This window comes from Miscanthus floridulus, chromosome 16 (assembly GCF_019320115.1).
Source record: "Miscanthus floridulus cultivar M001 chromosome 16, ASM1932011v1, whole genome shotgun sequence".
Taxonomy (NCBI): Eukaryota; Viridiplantae; Streptophyta; class Magnoliopsida; order Poales; family Poaceae; genus Miscanthus; species Miscanthus floridulus.
Genome location: NC_089595.1, coordinates 16,348,977 through 16,368,069, shown reverse-complemented (window position 1 = coordinate 16,368,069; position 19,093 = coordinate 16,348,977). Strand labels below are relative to the sequence as shown.

Below are 19,093 nucleotides of genomic sequence, written 5' to 3'. Positions count from 1 at the left end.
TCTCTCTCTAAATAAACAGTCGCTGCAGTACACATGTCCTTCTCCCTCTCCCTCTCCCTCTCCCTCTCTCTCTAAAGTCTAGTACTACTAAACTCAACTCCATCGTGGTGGTGGTGGTGCGCATGTGCGCGTGTATTATTATGTAGTATAGTAGTGTCTCGATCCATTATTATATATATAATACTGCAGACAGGAAGAAGGAAGCAGTGCAGTAGCGGCCGGGCCTCTCTCTCTCCATTATATATATGCTTCTTCCTCTTCTTCCGACCTCATCGGACCTCCATCCACCCAACTATCCATCTGTTCCTCCTCCCTCCTAGTACCCATTTTGTCTCTCCCCCTCTCTCTCAACACACCCAACTAACCAGCCACAAACAACAAGCTTTGCTTGCTTATTCACAGACAGCTTGCAAACAAACCAACGAACTGATTGATTATCGATCCATCGAGCACGTACACAAATAGCTACTCATCAAATCCTAGCTGGAAGTACGTAGTTGGCAGATCGAGCGAGGTAGACGACGATATGCCCTCGCAGCAGCAGCAACAGCAGGGACAGCCGCAGCCGCAGCCCCAGGTGGTGGCGGGGTCAACGCGGTGGTGCCCGACGCCGGAGCAGCTGATGATCCTGGAGGAGATGTACCGGGGCGGCCTGCGCACGCCCAACGCGTCGCAGATCCAGCACATCACGGCGCACCTCGCCTGCTACGGCCGCATCGAGGGCAAGAACGTCTTCTACTGGTTCCAGAACCACAAGGCCCGGGACCGCCAGAAGCTGCGCCGCAGGCTCTGCATGAGCCACCACCTCCTCTCCTGCGCCCAGTACTACGCCGCCGCGGCGCACCACGGCGGCTTCCTGGCTGCCGCCCCGCCGCCGGTCGCGCCGTACGGGCATCATCAGTTGCTCTCCCCGTCGACGTCGCCCACACCGGCTGCTGCCGCGGCAGCGGCCGCTGCGGCGTACGGCTACTACTACCCCTTCGCTGCCGCTGCACCGGCGAGCAGGTGCGCCGGCAACGCCACTCCCCCGTCGCCGACGACCCAGCTGTTCCACTATCAGCATCAGGTAGGAACCGAGTAGTACGTACGTACTATCGTCTATCTACACGTCACATCGCCGGAGTTGAAATAAAGTTTCCATCTTTATCTCGCTATATATATAATATAATATACTAATCCGTCCATGCAACGACGCACAGGGTGGCGGAGGAGGAGGGCTTGTGCCAGCGGCGGAGGCGCTCGGCCGGCCGGAGTACTCGTCGCTGGGGAAGCTGGACAACTTCGGCGTGGCACTTGACGACGTTGTCGTGAGCTCCGCCTCCACCGCCGTAGACATGACGACGCCTCCGGGGTTCGAGGTGGCGCCGCCGCCGGCTGCCTTCTGCCGGCCGCTCAAGACGCTGGACCTCTTCCCCGGCGGGCTCAAGGAAGAGCAGCACGACGTGGCCTGATCGACCTATGCATGGCCATTATTAATCACTTAGCTAGTCGTCGTCATCAGTTGTTTAATTTGGTGCATGTCATGCAGTAGTGCACACACTGACATGATCGATGTCGTCCCTCCCAATCAATTTAGCTACAGCTAGAGCTAGAGCTAGCTAGCTTCTCTCACTCTCTCCAGTCTCCATGGCTACGAGCTATAAATGTCGTGGTCGTCGTCGTCGTGGTGGTCGTCGTCTGTCTTCTTGTTCTTTCCGGTGCATGTACGTGTTTGATTAGAGGGTGTACTTAGTTTATAAAGATTACAGATTAGTGCATGTACTGTACGTCTACACTAGCTAGAGGGAGTGAGCACTGAGCACCAGGAGCAAGCTACTCAAGAGGCCGGCCGGCCGGCCGGCCAGCCGGAGTGGCGCGCAGTGCAGTGCAGTGCAGTGCAGTGATTCCTTATTGAGTTATTATGGAATGTGCCCGTGCGTACAGTGCGTGTTTATTAGTGTAGAGTGTAGATGAGATGAGATGAGATGTTGCAGCTGCTTGTGAAGCTTTTTAGCTGGGTACGGTACCTACTAGCTAGGCCTTATTTGCAGAGCTCATTTAACTGGTGGAGAGGAGGCGACTAAACTTTAGAAGGTGTGTTGGGAGAATGTTGTATGGAGTGTTCGGATACTAATAAAAAAAATAAATTACATAATTCGTCAGTATTTCACGAGACGAATTTTTTAAACCTAATTAATCCGTCATTAGCACATGTTTACTGTAGCACCACATTGTCAAATTATGGACTAATTAGACTTAAAAGATTCGTCTCGCAAACTATGCAATTAGTTTCATAATTAGTCTATATTTAATACTCCATATATGTGTCTAAACATTTGATGAGACAAAAATTTAGGAGGGACAACCAAACACCACCTAAAGTTCATATGAATACGATGAAATGGAATGTTCCTTGCATTGCATGCCGGTCCCCCAACTCCCAACCTCCAGCAACTCCCTCCTCCCTAAGTCTCTCTCTAGATCTCTCCCTCTCTCATAGTCTCATCTCTAGCATATCTAGATCCCCAGTGCACACCCTGTGTGTGGACTTTTTCTTGCCTGCCTTCTGTTTCGTTTTCCCACCAAAGAATCAGCCTCAAACTAATAAACTGTACTTCACGGTGGTCTTTCTCTTTTTTTAGGGGAAAAACATATGAACACGTTGGTGCGTTGCAGTGGAACGTACTGACTTGCGTCATCTATTTTGAATACTTCTTGGAATCGGATTCTGTGTCGTGGCAGGATGCACGCTATTCTAACTCATACGAGCACGATTATACTTCAGATCATGGACATGGCAAAAAACTAAGCATGAATATTATCTCCAGTTTATCATGTATTACTTCTCTTAACAAAACCGGCTAGAATTCTTATACTCAAGGGAGTGGGGACAGATGACTCGAGGAGAGAGTGATGAACCAAGAGACCGGGGAAGAATTTTTCTCTCCTTTCAATATCTACTAGCAAATGTGTTCATGCATTGCAATGAGTTGTATAACTTGTTGCACGGTCATCTCGACCTACTTATGCCAACTATAATGAGCTAACTACACTAGCACAAAAAAGATTCTAGGAGACATGCATTTTGATTAACAGAGGCAGGCAAAAGTTAAGATGGTCTCCTAAAATAACGAGTGAATTTCAGAGACATCTGTCTCTGAAAATCATATTAATAGAGACATGCCTTTTAAGAGACCCGTCTCTGAAAAAAGCCCAACCAAAGCATGGTCCATATAACAAAACCCTAACCCATCCCCAAGTTGCCACTTCCCTGTTCTTCGTTCTTCATTCTTCCCGTAGTCGTCATCCCGCCATCATCGCCCATCTCTCCTCGATCTCCCCACAGACACCGCCCACCTCTCCTCTCTCCACGGCTAGTGGAACCAGCCAGGCACCTCCTCCTCGCTGATCTAGTCGAGCCTATGCTCGTGGTCGTGTCAATGGCCGCCGACCGCCCACCTCTTCTCTCCCCATGACAATAGGTGTGCTCCCTCGACCCCTTTCTCCACTCCTCTTGATCTCTTCTCTCCTAATCATCCTCCACTATTTGTCATGTGAAGGTCTGGTGCCAGGTCAAGGGTGCGGTACGGGTTACAAACGGTCGAGAGAGGGACATGTCCCAAGTCTCTGGTGCTAGGAGCGAACGGGTGCCGAGGGCTCGGTCGCTTCTCGGCTGCGTGCTTGTGTGTTCTAATCGGTTCGGGGTTCGAGTCCGAATCGGTGTGATGTGTTTCTATGCAATCGATCCGAGTCCCCTTCATGGGACGCCCTGCTTTTCCTTTTATAGGCCAAGGGAATGCACGGGTTACAGTCGAGGGAAAAGAGGAGAATGAGAAGGAGAAAAAGTCCTCCAGGATCGCCGAGTCCTTCTTTTCCTTCGCGCGGATCCCGCTGACCCTATAGACGTCAACAGGGACAGCTCCACGTTGCGGCCCTGTCTGTCACTGGCGCCATGCACAAGCATCGTCCCCCGGTCATGGCGCTCCACTCTGTCCTGGTGGACGTCGTGGTGAACTGACGCGCCTGTCAGTGCCCGTACAAGGGTTAGGCAGAATAGCACCAGTACACCCGACGCTATTCCTGATGTGAATCCCCAGGTATAGCCCGTCATGGCCACGGGTTATATTTGGGTGTGCCGGTCACCTCCCTGGTGTCAGAGCTTTGACCTAGACTCATTCGCTTGAACCTAGAGTGCTTGGCGGCGGTATGGGTCTTCGTCGAGTGAGACGAATCCCTCGGCCTCGGGGTCGGTCGAGACGGAGTCCCCCCTAGAGATCGAGCGAGGCGGAGTGCAAACCCAAGGGTCGGGCGAGGCGGAGCCCGCCCCCAGAGGTTGGGTGAGGCAGAGCCCACCCTCAGAGGTCGGGCGAGGGGGAGCCAGCCCTTAGAGGGCGGGCGAGGTAGAGCGTAAACCCAAGGGTTGGGCGAGGCGGAGCGCAAACCCGGTGGAGCCCGCCCTCAGAGGTCGGACGATATGGAGCGCAAACCCAAGGGTCGGGCGAGGCGGAGCCCGCGGCGTCGGTGTCGGGTGAGACAAAGCCTGCCCTCAGAGGTCGGGCGAGGTGGAGCCTGCGGCCTAGGTGTCGAGCGAGGCAGAGCCTGCCCCTAGAGGTCAGGCGAGGCGAAGCCCGCGACCTCAGTGGCGGGCGTGACGGAGCCTGTCCCCATAGGTCGGCGTGAAGCGGAGTCCGCCCTCAGAGGTCGAGTGAGGCAGAGCCCACCCTCAGAGGCTGGGTGAGGCGGAGCTCGCCCTCAGAGGCCGGGTGAGGTAGAGCCCGCGGCCTCGGTGTCGGGCGAGGAGGAGCCAGCCCTCAGAGGCCGGGTGAGGCAGAGCCCGTGGCCTCGGTGTTGGGCGAGGTGGAGCCCGCCCCCAGAGGTCGGGCGAAGCGGAGCCCGCCCTCAGAGGCCAGGCGAGGCAGAACTTGCACACCTGGGGGTCGGTTGGAGCTGTAGTCGCGCTCTTGACTGCTTGGATGAATCAATGTTGATGGTTATTAGCTCCTCCTCTTCGGGTACCCTAGTATTGATCCCCGACAGGGATTGTGCTCGCCTCTGTAGCTTTTCATTAACAGTTACATTATGGTTGAGGTGGGAAGGAGACCCAATGTGGTCGTCTTTAGAAATGCGTATTTGTAGTAGTGCAGTATCTGTATTGAATTTATTAATTGGACTTGGTCCAACCTTATTTTTAACTAAATCAAATAAATTCCAAGCCCCATAGAAAATGCTATGAGCATTAGAGGATATCCGCCTATGAAAAATTTACGGGAGATTAACTCACCTTAAATAGATGGCTTTTGTTTGCATATGTTGTGAGGTTAAGAAGTTGAAAAGCGAGCCACATGCCCGAGCACATAGAGTCATGATGCCCATGGACTCGGGTGTTAGTTGATCTCCATCAATAGGCACAACGGCCTATTGGGCCCTTGTCTCTGCTCCCTGATCGGGGGAGCCCAACCCTAATATGGTTGGTGGGCCCCTGTCGCACAGCACACATAAAAGGAAGGTGGAGATCAAGGCTCGGTCTATGAGGTTCACTGGAGCCGCCATCCCACCCATAGAAAACACTAATCTGATCCTAAAGAGGTGCTGCCAGCGACGAGATGTGCCCACTAACCTCACCGTCGCGCTTGCAGGGTCTCCGCCGTCACCCCTGCAATGTTACCGCCGCCACCACTGTACCTCGCCACTGAGCCAGGGTTGCCTCGGCACCAGTGTGCGTGAGGTCACGATGCTACTGTCCCAGGGCGACTAGAGGAACCCTAAAGGAAGAGGTTGTCCCCAGATCTACGGGTTACACAAAGGTACACATTTATGATCCTAACAATGGTACCAGAGGCAGGTTGCCTCTGTGTAACCCTAACCCTAACCGGGTAAAAGCAAAACTGAAAAGAGACCGGGGTGGCGGACGTTACTGTCTACCGGTCACCACTGCCACTACGCGGGGGAAAAGAAAAGCACCGCCGTCCTCATCGGCGCGCGACAAGAAAACAAGAAAAGAACAGATCCTTGTTCGGATCAGAGAACAGAAAGGGGAAAAGGATCTTAAGAATCCCAACCCTAACCCTAATCGGGTGAAACAACAATGAACAGAAAGGGGAAAGGTTCAAAAGTACCCTAACCCTAACTCGCGACGAGGAAGGGGAAAAGAGGGATTTGGTACAAATAAGAAAAGAAAATAAATCAAAAGTAAACCGAACCCTAACCCTAGATCCCATTTGGATGAACTCCGAAAAGAAAAGAAAGAAGATTAAAATCGGTTCAATCCGAGCACCAAAAGAGAACCAGAGAAGAAAAGAAACAAAAACCAAAGAAAGAAGAAGAATAGTCCAAACCCTAATCCCCATCATCGGTTTGGATAAGAGAAACGAGATCCAAATCGGAGAAGAAAGGGGAGAAAAGGGGACGGACCTACCTCGCCGTGCGTCGGGATGGCTCTTCGCCGGCGCGGGAGAAGAAGGGCCGATCCAGGGGGTAGCTACTCGCCAGGCTCGGCCAAGGGGGGGCCGTGGCTAGGCCGCTCGATGGCGGCGTGCTCACCCGTTGGGGAGCACGCGCGCCGGCGAGGGGGCCGGCAACGGCGCCATGGTCGCTCCACCGCCTTGCTCGCTTTTGCTCGGTTTCATCGCTGTGGCTGAGAGAGGAGTGGAGAGCGGCGAAGAGAAGGCGAAGAGAGAGAGAGAGAGAGCGACGAAAGGAATGAGCTTGGGTTCCGGGGCACCGGCCGAAATGAACGCTCGGCCGTCCGATTCGATCCAACGGCGGAGCACGACTGGACCACCGGTTGGCCTAGGCGGGCGCGCGCGGCAGCGCAACTTTGCCGGCCCAGGCCCAGGTTGCGGCCTGCGTATGCGCGTAGAGGCGGGCCGAGCCGGCTTTTGCCGGTTTTGGGCCGAGAAAGAAAGAAATGAGCCCGTATTTTCCTTTTTTCTTTTTCTGGGAAAAAAAATTGAAAATGCAAATTGGCTCAAAAGAAAAATAGAAAAAGTAATTTTTCCTCGTGTGTAAAATTCAAGAAATTGAGTATATGTTTTCCGCTGCTAAAGAAAAAGTATATTCTCCAGTGATTTTGAACCGACGTGTTATTTAACTGGAGAAAAAGAAAGTTCTTCCAGTAAATGTTTATTTCCTGGAAATTGATTAATGGATTAAAGAAAATAGAAAAAGCAATTTTCCCTGTGGGTAAAATTCAAGAAAAAGAGAATTTTTCCACAGCCAAAGTAAAGTTGTTGATTCTCCAGTTATTTTTGATCCAATGTGGTATTTAATTGGAGAAAAAGAGATTTTTTCCGCTGCTAAAGAAAATGTTGATTCTCCAGTTATTTTTGAACCAATGTGGTATTTAATTGGAGAAAAAGAGATTTGACATGATTATGATGTTGTTATTTTCTGACCAACATTGTTAATAACAATATCGTAATTTTAATGATTTATGCATTAATTCTACTTCTGCCCAACGGTGATGTAGAATTAGTGTATAAGAAAAGTTGATAATTTTAATGATTTATGCATTAATTCTACTTCTGCCCAACGGTGATGTAGAATTAGTGTATGAGAACAGTTGTAAAAGTTAATGATTTATTCATTAATTCTATTTCTGTCCAATGGTGATGTAGAATTAGTGTGTAAGAACAATTGTGAAAGTTAATGATTTATGCATTAATTCTATTTTTGCCCAACGGTGATGTAGAATTAGTATATAAGAATAGTTGTATGTTTTGATTTTGACCAACGTTGGAATCAAGGCATGCAAATGGTGTTAATTTTATGTTAAGAAAAGTTTTGACCTGGTTTTCATCTTATCTAAGGTGGACTGGGTAGTCACCTCACCGTGTTCCACTGAGTTTGTGGCACCGGTGAGGGAGACAAAAGAGAATGATGCCACTTGGGGAACTAAAGAGAGGGATTTTGAATCCCAAAAGATAGTCCTATGACTTTTGTGCATAGGAAGTGGGTCACTGCCAACAAAAAATATTTTGGCTATGATAAAGAACATGATTGAACCTGCAATTGTGGGCTCAATCCTAGAGTGTGACACAGTCACCGAGTACCTCGATAGAATAAAGAGTCAGTTCACTGGCTCTTCAAAGACATGCTACCCAGCTGATAAAGCAGCTGGTGATAGAGTGTTACTATGGAAATAGTGGCATAAGAGAGCTCACGATGCGTTGTTGAAATTATGGCACTATCGTTTAGGCCATATTTCGAGGGGGAGAATAGAAAGACAAGTTAAGAATAATATTCTTCCTCCATTAGAGCTCTCAGATTAAGAACAATGCAGGGAATACATAAAAGGAAACTATGTAAAGAAGATTAAGAAAGATGACAAACGAAGCGCAGGAATTTTATAGATTATTCACACAGACATTTGTGGTCAGTTTCCTGTAAAGAGTGTGGATGGTAATGATTCGTTCATAACATTCATAGATGATTACTCCTGTTATGTCTATATTTATCCAATCAAAGAAAGAACAGAAGCATTGGATAAATGTAGATATTTAAGGCAAAAGTTGAAATCCAACGCAATTTAAAGATAAAGATAGTCAGGTCTGACCGTGGGGGAGTACTATGGTCGGCATACCCCATATGGCCAAAGTTCCTGGACCTTATGTAAGGTTCTTACAGGAGAATGACAAAGTAGCCCAGTATTCTATATCGGGCGAACCTCAGCAGAATAGAGTAGCTAAAAGAATCAATCGTACCCTGATGGATATGGTGGGCAGTATGATAAGTCACTCCACCTTATAGTTGAGCCTGTGGATGGAGGCAGTTAAAACCCCTATTCATATTCTCAAAAGAGTACCAAGTAAGTCGGTGCCCAAAACGTCGTATGAGTTGTGGACAGAAAGAGTACCCTCACTAAACCACTTGCGTGTGTGTGGGGGAGCCCTACTGAGGCTAAAGTATTTAACCCAAACATTGGGAAGTTATATCCCAAAATAGTAAGTTGCCATTTGTTTGGCTATATAGAAAAGTCAAAAGGTTTTCGTTTCTACTGTCCAGAGAGACACACAAAGTTTGTGGAAACGAGACACACTGTTTTCCTAGAGGATGAAAAGATGAGGGGGAGCATGGTAGCTCGAGAAATTGACCTTGAAGTGAAGCGGGTGTATGCGCCCACTCCAATGATTCATGAGCCAATTTTCTCACTACATGCTATCGCTGCACCGACAGTGCAAGATACTGTGGTGCCAGCACCTGTTGTTATCCCACCTGTGGCAACAATGAATGACGATGAGGAACCTGTTCTTCAGGATTCTATAGAACCTATTGCCACATATGAGGGGGAGCAACAACAGCCTCAAACAGTAGATGTGCCAAATGTGGAGGCCCCTAGAACGGTCTCAAAGAGTTAGAAAATCAGCTATTTCTGCTGATTATGAAGTGTATAACACTAAGAATTTCAAATGGAGGATGATCCCACCTCATTTGAAGAAGCCATGAGAAGTGATCATTCATCAAAGTGGCTTGAGGCCATGGAAGATGAAATGAAATCGATGAATGCCAATAAAGTTTGGGATTTGGAAATAATTCCTAAAGGAGCCAAAACAGTAGGCTATAAATGGGTCTACAAAACAAAGCTTGACTCTCAAGGGAATATAGAGAGATATAAAGCGCGACTTGTGGCAAAAGGCTTTATGCAAAGAGAAGGAATTGATTACAATGAGACCTTTTCTCTAGTCTTCATGTAAAGTTTCTTCAGAATCATAATGGCATTAGTGGCACATTACGATTTAGAATTACATCATATGAATGTAAAGACGGCATTTCTCAACAGAGACTTAGAGGAAAATGTTTACATGGCACAACCGAAAGGTTTAGTCATGGAAGAAAAAGAACGAATGGGATGCCGCCTAAAGAAATCATTTATGGATTAAAACAAGCTTCAAGACAGTGGTACTTGAAGTTTGATCAGACAATAAGGCACTTTGGGTTTTAAAGAAAATGTAGAGGACAATTGTGTCTATACAAAGTTTAAGAATAGGAAGTTTATCTTCCTTGTCCTGTATGTGGATGATATCTTACTTGCTAGTAGTGATGTCAGTCTACAACTGGAGACAAAGAAGTTTTGTCCTCAAAATTTTGATATGAAAGATCTTGGTGAAGCCTCGTTCGTTCTGGGGATCGAGATTCATCGAGATAGAAGAAAAAGGGGTATTAGGACTGTCACAAAAGGCATACATAGAAAGAATCTTAAAGAAATTCAGTATGCACAAATGTAGTCCCTCACCTGCTCCTATAGTCAAGGGCGACAGATATGGGGATTTTCAATGCCCCAGGAACCAATATGAGCTCAATCAAATGAAAGTGGTTCCATATGCTTCAGCTGTCGGAAGCTTGCAACATGCTCAAGTATGTACGCGCCCTGACTTGGCATTTGTTACCGGGTTTTTACTTGGCAGATTCTAGAGCAATTCTGGAACAGAATACTGAAATTGATAAAGAAAGTCTTGCAGTTATTTGCAAGGAATGAAAGGCCTCATGATGACGTATAGAAGATCTGATTGACTCCACATAGTGGGATATTCAGATTCTGATTATGCGAGAGTGAATATATATCCAGACGTGGATTTTCTATCATCTCGCAAAGGGGAGCTATTTCATGGAAAAGCTCAAAGCAAACTATCACTACATCGTCCACAATGTATGACAGTTTGTAGCGTGTTATGAGGCAACGGGCAGGTGAACTGACTAAAGAAGTTCATACCCGGTTTGAAGGTAGGTTGACGACATCTATAGACCACTTAAAGTTATACTGCGATTATAATCTGGCAGTACAGGATGCTCACAACATAAGTCAAGTGGTGCTGCCAAACACATTGACATAGAGTATTATGTTGTGAAAGATAAAGTCCGGGATCAAGTCATAAGTCTTGAGCATATAAGTACAGAAAAGATGCTCGCGGATCCGCTTACAAAAGGCTTACCACCCAACATGTTCAGAGAACATGGTGTTCAGAGAACATGTAGCTAGCATGGGTTTAAGGGAAAGCCTAAAATTCCTGGACAAAAGAAGGCCCAAAGATAAGTATCTATTTCAGAGCAGAGTAGTGTGTTGTAGCTGTTAAGTCTATCGGCAATGGACCGTGACGATGAGACATGCTCTATGCGCTAATCTGTAATGGAATGAACAAAAGTAAATGATATGAAATTGAAAGATGAAATGAGATCAAGGGGGAGAATGTTAGTTGATCTCCACCAATAGGCCCAACGCCCTATTGGGCCCTTGTCTCTGCTCTCTGATCGGGGGAGCCCAATCCCTAATATGGTTGGTGGGCTCCCTGTCGCACAGCACACATAAAAGGAAGGTGGGGATCAAGGCTCGGTCTACGAGGTTCACTGGAGCCGCCATCCCACCCATAGAAAACCCTAATCCGATCCTAAAGAGGTGCTGCCAGCGACGGAATGTGCCCACCAACCTCACCGTCGCGCCTACAGGGTCTCTGCCGTCACCCCTGCAGTGTTATCGCTGCCACCACTGTACCTCGCCACCGAGCCGGGGCTGCCTCGGCACCGGTGTCCGCAAGGTCACGACGCTACTGTCCCAGGGCGACTAGAGGAACCCTAAAGGAAGAGGTCGTCCCCGAATCTACGGGTTACACAAAGGTACACATTTATGATCCTAACATCGGGCAGTCCCAAGAAACAATATGATTGATGCCAGTTACAGCTCCAAATTGTTACCATCGTATAGAGGGACGAACGGGAGAGAGTGGCAAACCAAGAAAGGTAGAGGGTGAGGGACAAACGGATGGAGGAGAGAGTGATTGACATCACTTTCTCTCTGTGCGTCCTTCCCTCATTTTCACCTCTCTTTCTCCGTTTCTCGGTTCAATCCTTCTTCTTCAGTTGCAAAATCTATGTTGGCACCGCACTGCTCATGTTTGTGCTTGGCCGGTCGAGCTTGTGAGCGGGAGAAGAGGATATGAGGTTAGCTAGCTCAGATTAATTCTACCTTTTAACCTTACAAATAGATACATGTAATAGCCATCTATGTAAGGTACCAATCACCCTGAAATTTGTGTTTGACATTTGAAATCAGGGAGACTTGACTTTACATGCGTGGTACGATGGATGAATGATGATGCATATATGCATGATTCAAAATTTGGTGATCCGACATCCGATCTAATCAGACCTCAAGATCAAGTACATGAGCCGCGGGAGATCGTACGTACGTGCTGCAAATATTCCCTGCAATTAGTGACACACTTACAAGCTAGGCGCGCGTCAGTCTACTTACGCTTTTGTCATTTCCCTGTCGTCGTCAGCACTCGCAATTAGCAGATCGATCACATATGTATGTACGCACACACACACATATATACAGATGCATGGTACATACGTGTGTGCACACGCTGTACTGCTTCGACACGCACACACACGAATATTTTGTACCTACGTATACACATATAGTAGAGAGGAGCTGCTGCACATGCATACTTTGACGTGTACGACGTGTGTTGTTCCTATGTATTTTTGTTGTCGTTACGGGAGGACCGTACCGTCGTCTATATATCACGAGATATATAGTCATTAATTAAAAACTAGTAGTAGTATCGAGAGCAAGCATCGATGGATCTCCGGGACACGTACGATGGCATATACGTGCGTGCGTGCCTGCGCGTTGCATGTTCTCATGTACGTGCTACACGTATATGCACGGGAGCACGGTTACATGTTTCACGTTCCAGTGTCTGGCATGCTGCCCTGTTTGCTTGAACTTATCATATTGGCTTATCAGTTATGGTATAGTGTAATAAATCAGTGAACAGTACTAGCTTTTCAGCAAAGCGAGCAACCTTTTGAAGCTTATTAATTATACTAACCATCCGCTCGATCACGTACTCATTGTTCTTGATAATGTATTACTGAGAAGCTCTACTCTTATAAAAAGCGATATTTCCGTGTCATCTTTTGAATGAAAATTATACAAACTTGGGTCTTAGCCATGTGTATTTTCATCGGTTGTTAGTTTTCCAACACAGTCCTTTACTTCATATATACAAATGCGAGTCGAATCGGCCCCACTCAACGCAACTCGTGGCCCATCCGTGGCGAGCAAATCCAGGCCCATGTACCGTTTTAGCCCAGCCCATGTACGTTTGCCACGCACGGGAGACGGCGACTCTCTTCTTTGCGTGTGTTTGCACGCGTGTGTACGCGTGTGGTGTGTGCGCTTAACGATAAAAAGGGGCTATTAAGTTTGTACCTTTACTTTGAATCCCAATTGTGATTTTACCTTCGCTTTTCGTCATGTTGCATTTTTACCCTCGCTTTGTAAAAACGAACACTCAGTCTACCCCTACTCTGTTAACAACAGCTAACGGGGTTAAATGGGTTTGCCAAAGACAACTTTGCCCTTGCAAAAATACCCTTACTTTTCTAAGTTCATTGTGATTTTATCCCTGTTTTCTTAAAAAAAATGGCAGCATCATTGTACAACTTGTTACATATAATTGCACATAACAGGCAAATATATATGGGCCCAATATATATATAATATCACATCACAAGTATGTGTAGCAAAAGCGCAGCAACCATCATCCAACATAAACATCCATCATCCAACATACACAACCAACAATCCATCATCAACATACAAGTCCAACAAAAGCAGTAGCTAATAGTGAGATATTACATGTTCATCGTCATAATCACACAATTCCTAACAATGCAGCCAACCTCCCTCCTCTTCCTCTTCCTCTTCCTCTTCCTTGTGTTCTAGCCCCTTCTGCTCCTTCAGTTCCAGGTGCTTCACTTGCACTTCCACTTCCTCTTCCTCTACCCCTTCCTCTTCCCCTTCCACTTGCACTTCCACTTGCATTTGCACTTCACATGAATGGAGAAAAATGGTTCAGTAAACAAGTTGACTGAATAATCTAGAGTAAAGGAAAAAAATCAGCATGACTCACATTGATGCTTGTGAAGATGACTCATTCTGAGAAGATGAGCGGTTCCTCTTTTGACTAGCAGTTGGACCTCCTTGGCAATACTTGGGTATATGGCCGAGTTCTTCACATTCAGAACATGGTTTCCTTTTCTTACTAGTGTTGGTCTCATCAAAAGACTTATCCTAGAAGCTCTGAACTTGTAAGTTTTGCATAGAAATAAAGCTCTGAACTTGGACCTGTATCCCAATTGTGCATCAAATTTACCAAACTTTGAAATTCTAGATCTCCCAGACCGTTGAGAATTCGATCTCTGCCCTTGAAACAAACTGATAGAGTTATATACGAAGAACAAAATTGAAAGGTCGATTAAGATTTTTATATGCAAAATTGAGAGAAATTTGGGAAAGAACAGAACCTCTGCCTCTGCTTCTCCTCTGAAAAGAACAGAGCCTGTGCCGTCCTCTGCCTCCGGGCACTGGCCTTGCTGCACATCCGGGGAAGCAGCACGTCCAGCCGGAGCAGCGCCGGCGGGGCCTGCACAGCGGGCGGGGGCAGACCTCCACGGGCGGTCGCCTGGAGCAGATCTGCGCCTCTGCGGGGCGGGGCGAGGACGGGAAGGAGTGGCGCCGGATTCGAGTAGGAGCGGCCAGGGAAGGGAGGAGGGGAGCTGTGCCTGGCTCCGGTGGCCGCCGGCGAGCCCTTCCCGGCCACAAGCGCATTGCCCAGGCCGGCCCTCCGCGTCGCACGGCTGCCCCGCCGGCCGCGCCGCCCAGACGCCCCTCCCGGACGCTCCTCCGTCGCCCAGTAGTCACGCGGCCGCCCTACCGCCCGCGCTGCCCGAGCGCGCGAGCCGCGCCACCTAGCACTCGCCTGGCCGCGCTGCGAGGGGCCCCTCCACGCCGCCCAACCGCAGCGCCGGCCGCGCTGACCAGCCGCCGGAGCCGCGCTGACCAGCCGCCGGAGCCGCGCCTGCCGACCGCCTGAGCGCTGCGCCCGCGATAGAAGGCCGAGACCGCATCGGGATGGATAGGAGAGTCTCGGGTGAGTGGAAGGTTATTTTTGTCCTAGATACTTCTAAGCCTGTCTTTTCCTTTTTTAAATTTTTTTTTACATAAACATCTAACAGAGTTATAAAGAGGGGTAGACTGAGTGTTCGTTTTTACAAAGCGAGGGTAAAAATGCAACATGGCGAAAAGCTAAAATCACAATTGGGGTTCAAAGTAAGGGTAGAAACGCAATAGCCCCATAAAAAAAACTGCTCGCAAATCCGCTCCACCCCCTCGCCGATCGCCAGATCCCTCCCTCCCCCGCACGGCAGGGCGCACGGCTTCTTCCTCCGCTCCCTCAGCTCAGGTAAACCTCGCCGCTCCGCTCTTTTCGTGGCGCTGCCCTCGTTGAATCCGGGCGCGGTTTAGTTATTCGGAGAGGGGCTTTGCTTGCTCGGTTGGGATGGGAATTGGGAACAGCCTATCGCTTGACGCAGGTAGGGATTTGCTAGATTCCTGATTGATTCACATATGTTTCTAGTTCAAAATCACGGGGGTATCTGAGGCAGCTTGATCCTAGTTAAACTGATGCTCGTGGGTGCCTGAATGTTTCTGTTATTTCTGCTCACGCTTCACAGTGAGGAGTAGATGTGTAGGCCTGGAGCTGGATCCAACATTGAAAATTCGAGACACTAGCAGTAGTTTTTGTGAGACATTCAGTTCTCAGGTTAATGATGCGGATTTGTTTGTGTGTATCTGTGAACCTCGTGTGGTTTATTTGCGTGTTAGTTTTTCAATCGTCTTACTGCAGATAGAAAGCTATATATCACTGAAGAAGGGGGGTGTTTATCCTGTTTCTCATGGAGTTCGTAACATGTGGAAGGCTGGATGGGGTGTTGGTTTAGTCTGGTTGCTTCCTGTTACTTTGTTTTGCATTGTTTTGTCCCTGGTCAGCTATAAGGCAAAAGTTGAGATGTGATACTGAATGTGACGATTGATCCGATATGCATGAGCAATTTCGATGGGCATTTTTGTGATTTCTCATGTATATGTGCTTGAAACATGTGGCTGCTTACCATTTGAGCATGTATGGCCCGCTGTTTTGTGTCTGCTTTGTCCATGCTGTTTGGTGTACATCTGGTTTGACAGCTGGAACAGATTGAGCCTAGTTAAACTGGTGTTCATGGATGCCTGAATGTTTCTGTTATTTCTGCTCATGTTTCACGGTAAGGAATAGATGTGTAGGCCTGGAGCTGGAGCCAACATTGAAAATTTGCGCCACTAGCTGTAGTTTGTGACACATTCAGGCCTCATCAGGCTAATAAAGTCAATTTTATTATGTGTATATTTGAACCTCGTGCGGTTTATCTGCATGTTAATTTTCGATTGTCTTAATGCAAATGGAAAGCTATGTATCACAGGAGAAGGGGTAATTTACCCTGTTTCTCATGGAGTTTTTAGCATGCCAAAGTCTGGGTGGGGCATTAATTTAGTTTGGTTGCCTCCTGTCGCTCTTTTTGCATTGTTTTGTCCCTGGTCAGTTATAAGGCAGAATTTGAGATGTGATACTGAAAATGGCAGAGTGATCCGATATGCATGTGGAATTTGGATGGGATTTTTCGTGAATTCTCATGCATATGCTTGAAACATGTGGCTGCTTACCATTTGAGCATGTATGGCCCACTGTTTTTCCATGCTATGAGATCGATATATTTGCTGCTAAGGTTATCTGTTTATGTGTCTAGCCTTTATAGTTAGGATGAGAAGTTGAGTTGACTCAGGAACTTAATATTATAGAACCAGAGCAATTTCTGACAATTTAACTCATGTTTGATTTGTTGCACTGTTATTTGCAAGATGATTTATGTTAACATGTGCATAACTGTGGTCTGTGGGGGGGCCTTGCTGGTTTCGAACTCTTAACTGCTAGCAAATTCTCAATAATAAGAGCACAAACTAAGAAAGATTGGCTTGCTACAAAATTTATGACTTGTATCAGTGGTTCCACTTGCCATGCTGTTTGTTCTGAAATTATTGTACTGAGATGAAGTTCACAATGTCAGCACACGTGCAATATTTAAGTCCACTAATTGGTTACTAGCATACAGCATTTAACCCCGAATCCTAACTATTTTGAGAGCTACATGTTGTATTGATTAATCAAGTTAGTGGGGTTTATCATGTCGATGTTGCTCAATATATTGGTTTTCTTGTTTCCCCTGCAGCTCGGTTCCGATGGGATTCCTGAAAAGCACTTTCTCACTGTTGATCGGCACTGGCTGCGGCATCTATATTGCCCAGAACTACGAAGTCCCAAACATAAAGAAGCTCATGTGGACTCTGATGGGCAAGGCCAAGGAGTTTGAAGAATCATACAAGAAGCAGGGCAACGGCAAGAACAAGGATAATGAATAGCATTGACCTGCAGTCTGCGCTCCACCATCTTTATGTGTAGAAACCACCGGTTTAGGAAGCTAATTGTTGCAAGAGCATTCGGGTTGTTTGAGGCATACCACCTCGGGTAGTACCTTTTGTCTACATTTTTTCCTTTTAAAAAAGGGAAAGATGGCATACTGTAAGTCTGTAACTGAGGCGTACTCTGTCTAGATGGCAATACAGTTTTTGAGGTGAAAGCTACGGCCTGGATTTTGGAATATGAAAGTGTCATGATTGATTTTGGCTTAATTGGGGGGAGGTCCTTTTCATGACCGCATCATGATCCAAGTATCAGGTGATGGCTGATCATGGGTGTATTGTTATTTATTGATTGATTAAAAAAAGGAGTCCATGAGCCTAGATTTGTGGCGGCATGTGCGATCTGCCATTGGCCATTGAAAAATATGATGGCAACTAGATGGAACCTAAGTTTCCCTTCTTATATCTTAATGAAACACGAGCTGGGTGAAGGCTCGTTCGAGAGGGGAAAAAAAGATGGAACCTAAGTTCCTGAAACTGAAAGTAAGGGCCTCTTTGGCACGGCTTATGTCGGCTTCGGCTTCATCTATTTTGCGCAAATCGAGGCACTATAGCGTGAAGCCGTTTTGTAAGCCGGGGTTAAAATGAACTAGAAGCCGGGAAAAGCCAGTTTTTCTGACTTCACCGACTTTGGCTTCACCGGTTTGGATGAGCCGTGCCAAAGGGGGCTTAAGTACTCCACCCGTATCTGAAAAACGGTCCTTACTTTACCTGTCTTTTCCCTCAAAACTTTACCTGTGTCTTGAGGTTTGTGTACATGAACATTTGATTGGTGTCCAAGGGCTTTTTTCTTTGATGATAAACTAGGACAAGTTGCTGTTACTTTACTAGATGTTTCAACTAATTGTTAGGTGGTTAATTAATGTTTATAGCTGATTAAAATTCAGGCCTATTCTGTTTAGACATGGATTTCTCCGCTTAGCTCTATGTAAATATTCCGTGAACTACTACTAGTAGTACTAGTGCGTTAAGTTGTGAACGTTAAAAAAAATAGCTTATTTCTTTGTCAAGCAAAAACATATTTACATAATTGCCATCATTACAATATGCAGCCTGTTCGGGAGGCCGTATCGTATCGTGGATTATTTACTGCTGGCTGGTTTGGTGTGAGAGAAAAACACTGTTCCCGGCTGAAAATTTACGATCGTTTACGAGCAAGCAAACAGGCTATAAAAAATACAACATCAGTGACACAGTATAAGATGATATTTATAATAATAGTAAATATGTAAATGCCAGTAGTTTTCATGGTCTAGTACTAGTACTAGAACTTTTAGACGGGTGACTGATAAATAGTCATGGTACCAAATCTTTTGAAACTGAGCACGACTAGTGCTAGAAAAGCTGGGTAGCCCACAACACATGTCGTGGCACACCTAGTCATCTCAGCATCACCTTTTTCATTTATCTGTGGTCTCCTTTTGGCCTGCCTGAGTATGCGTGTGAGCGCCATTTCTTCTCATTAATCTCCAAGCATGAAAATTAAATTAAAGACGGTGAATCATTGAATGGATTGGTGCTAACTGGACAGTGAACACGTGGTGGCACGTGTCTGTTCCGGACCGTCGCCGGACGCCATTGCGTTGACCCGACCGCCCCTGGACATAGGTGATCCGTGATCATCGATAAGTCACCGCCCTGTGGGCCCGCCGCGAACATCCACCGCCGTACGTACCTATCTCTCGGGATCCCCACCCTGGCAGCCTCCCCCGCGTAGACTTTGCCCAGGACAGGTACAGAGCAGGCGTACGGCCCCGC

At 47.1% G+C, this 19,093-nt stretch overlaps 1 protein-coding gene across 1 annotated transcript; it reads left to right on the top strand.

The window, feature by feature from the left end:
- Nucleotides 1-304: 304 nt before the first annotated feature.
- On the top strand, nucleotides 305-1,793 carry LOC136514388 (putative WUSCHEL-related homeobox 2). The gene is made up of 2 exons (XM_066508353.1): nucleotides 305-1,066; nucleotides 1,200-1,793. Exons 1-2 carry the CDS (start codon nucleotides 527-529, stop codon nucleotides 1,449-1,451), a joined length of 792 nt encoding a protein of 263 aa, XP_066364450.1. The 5' UTR covers nucleotides 305-526; the 3' UTR covers nucleotides 1,452-1,793.
- The last annotated feature ends 17,300 nt before the right edge of the window (nucleotides 1,794-19,093 follow it).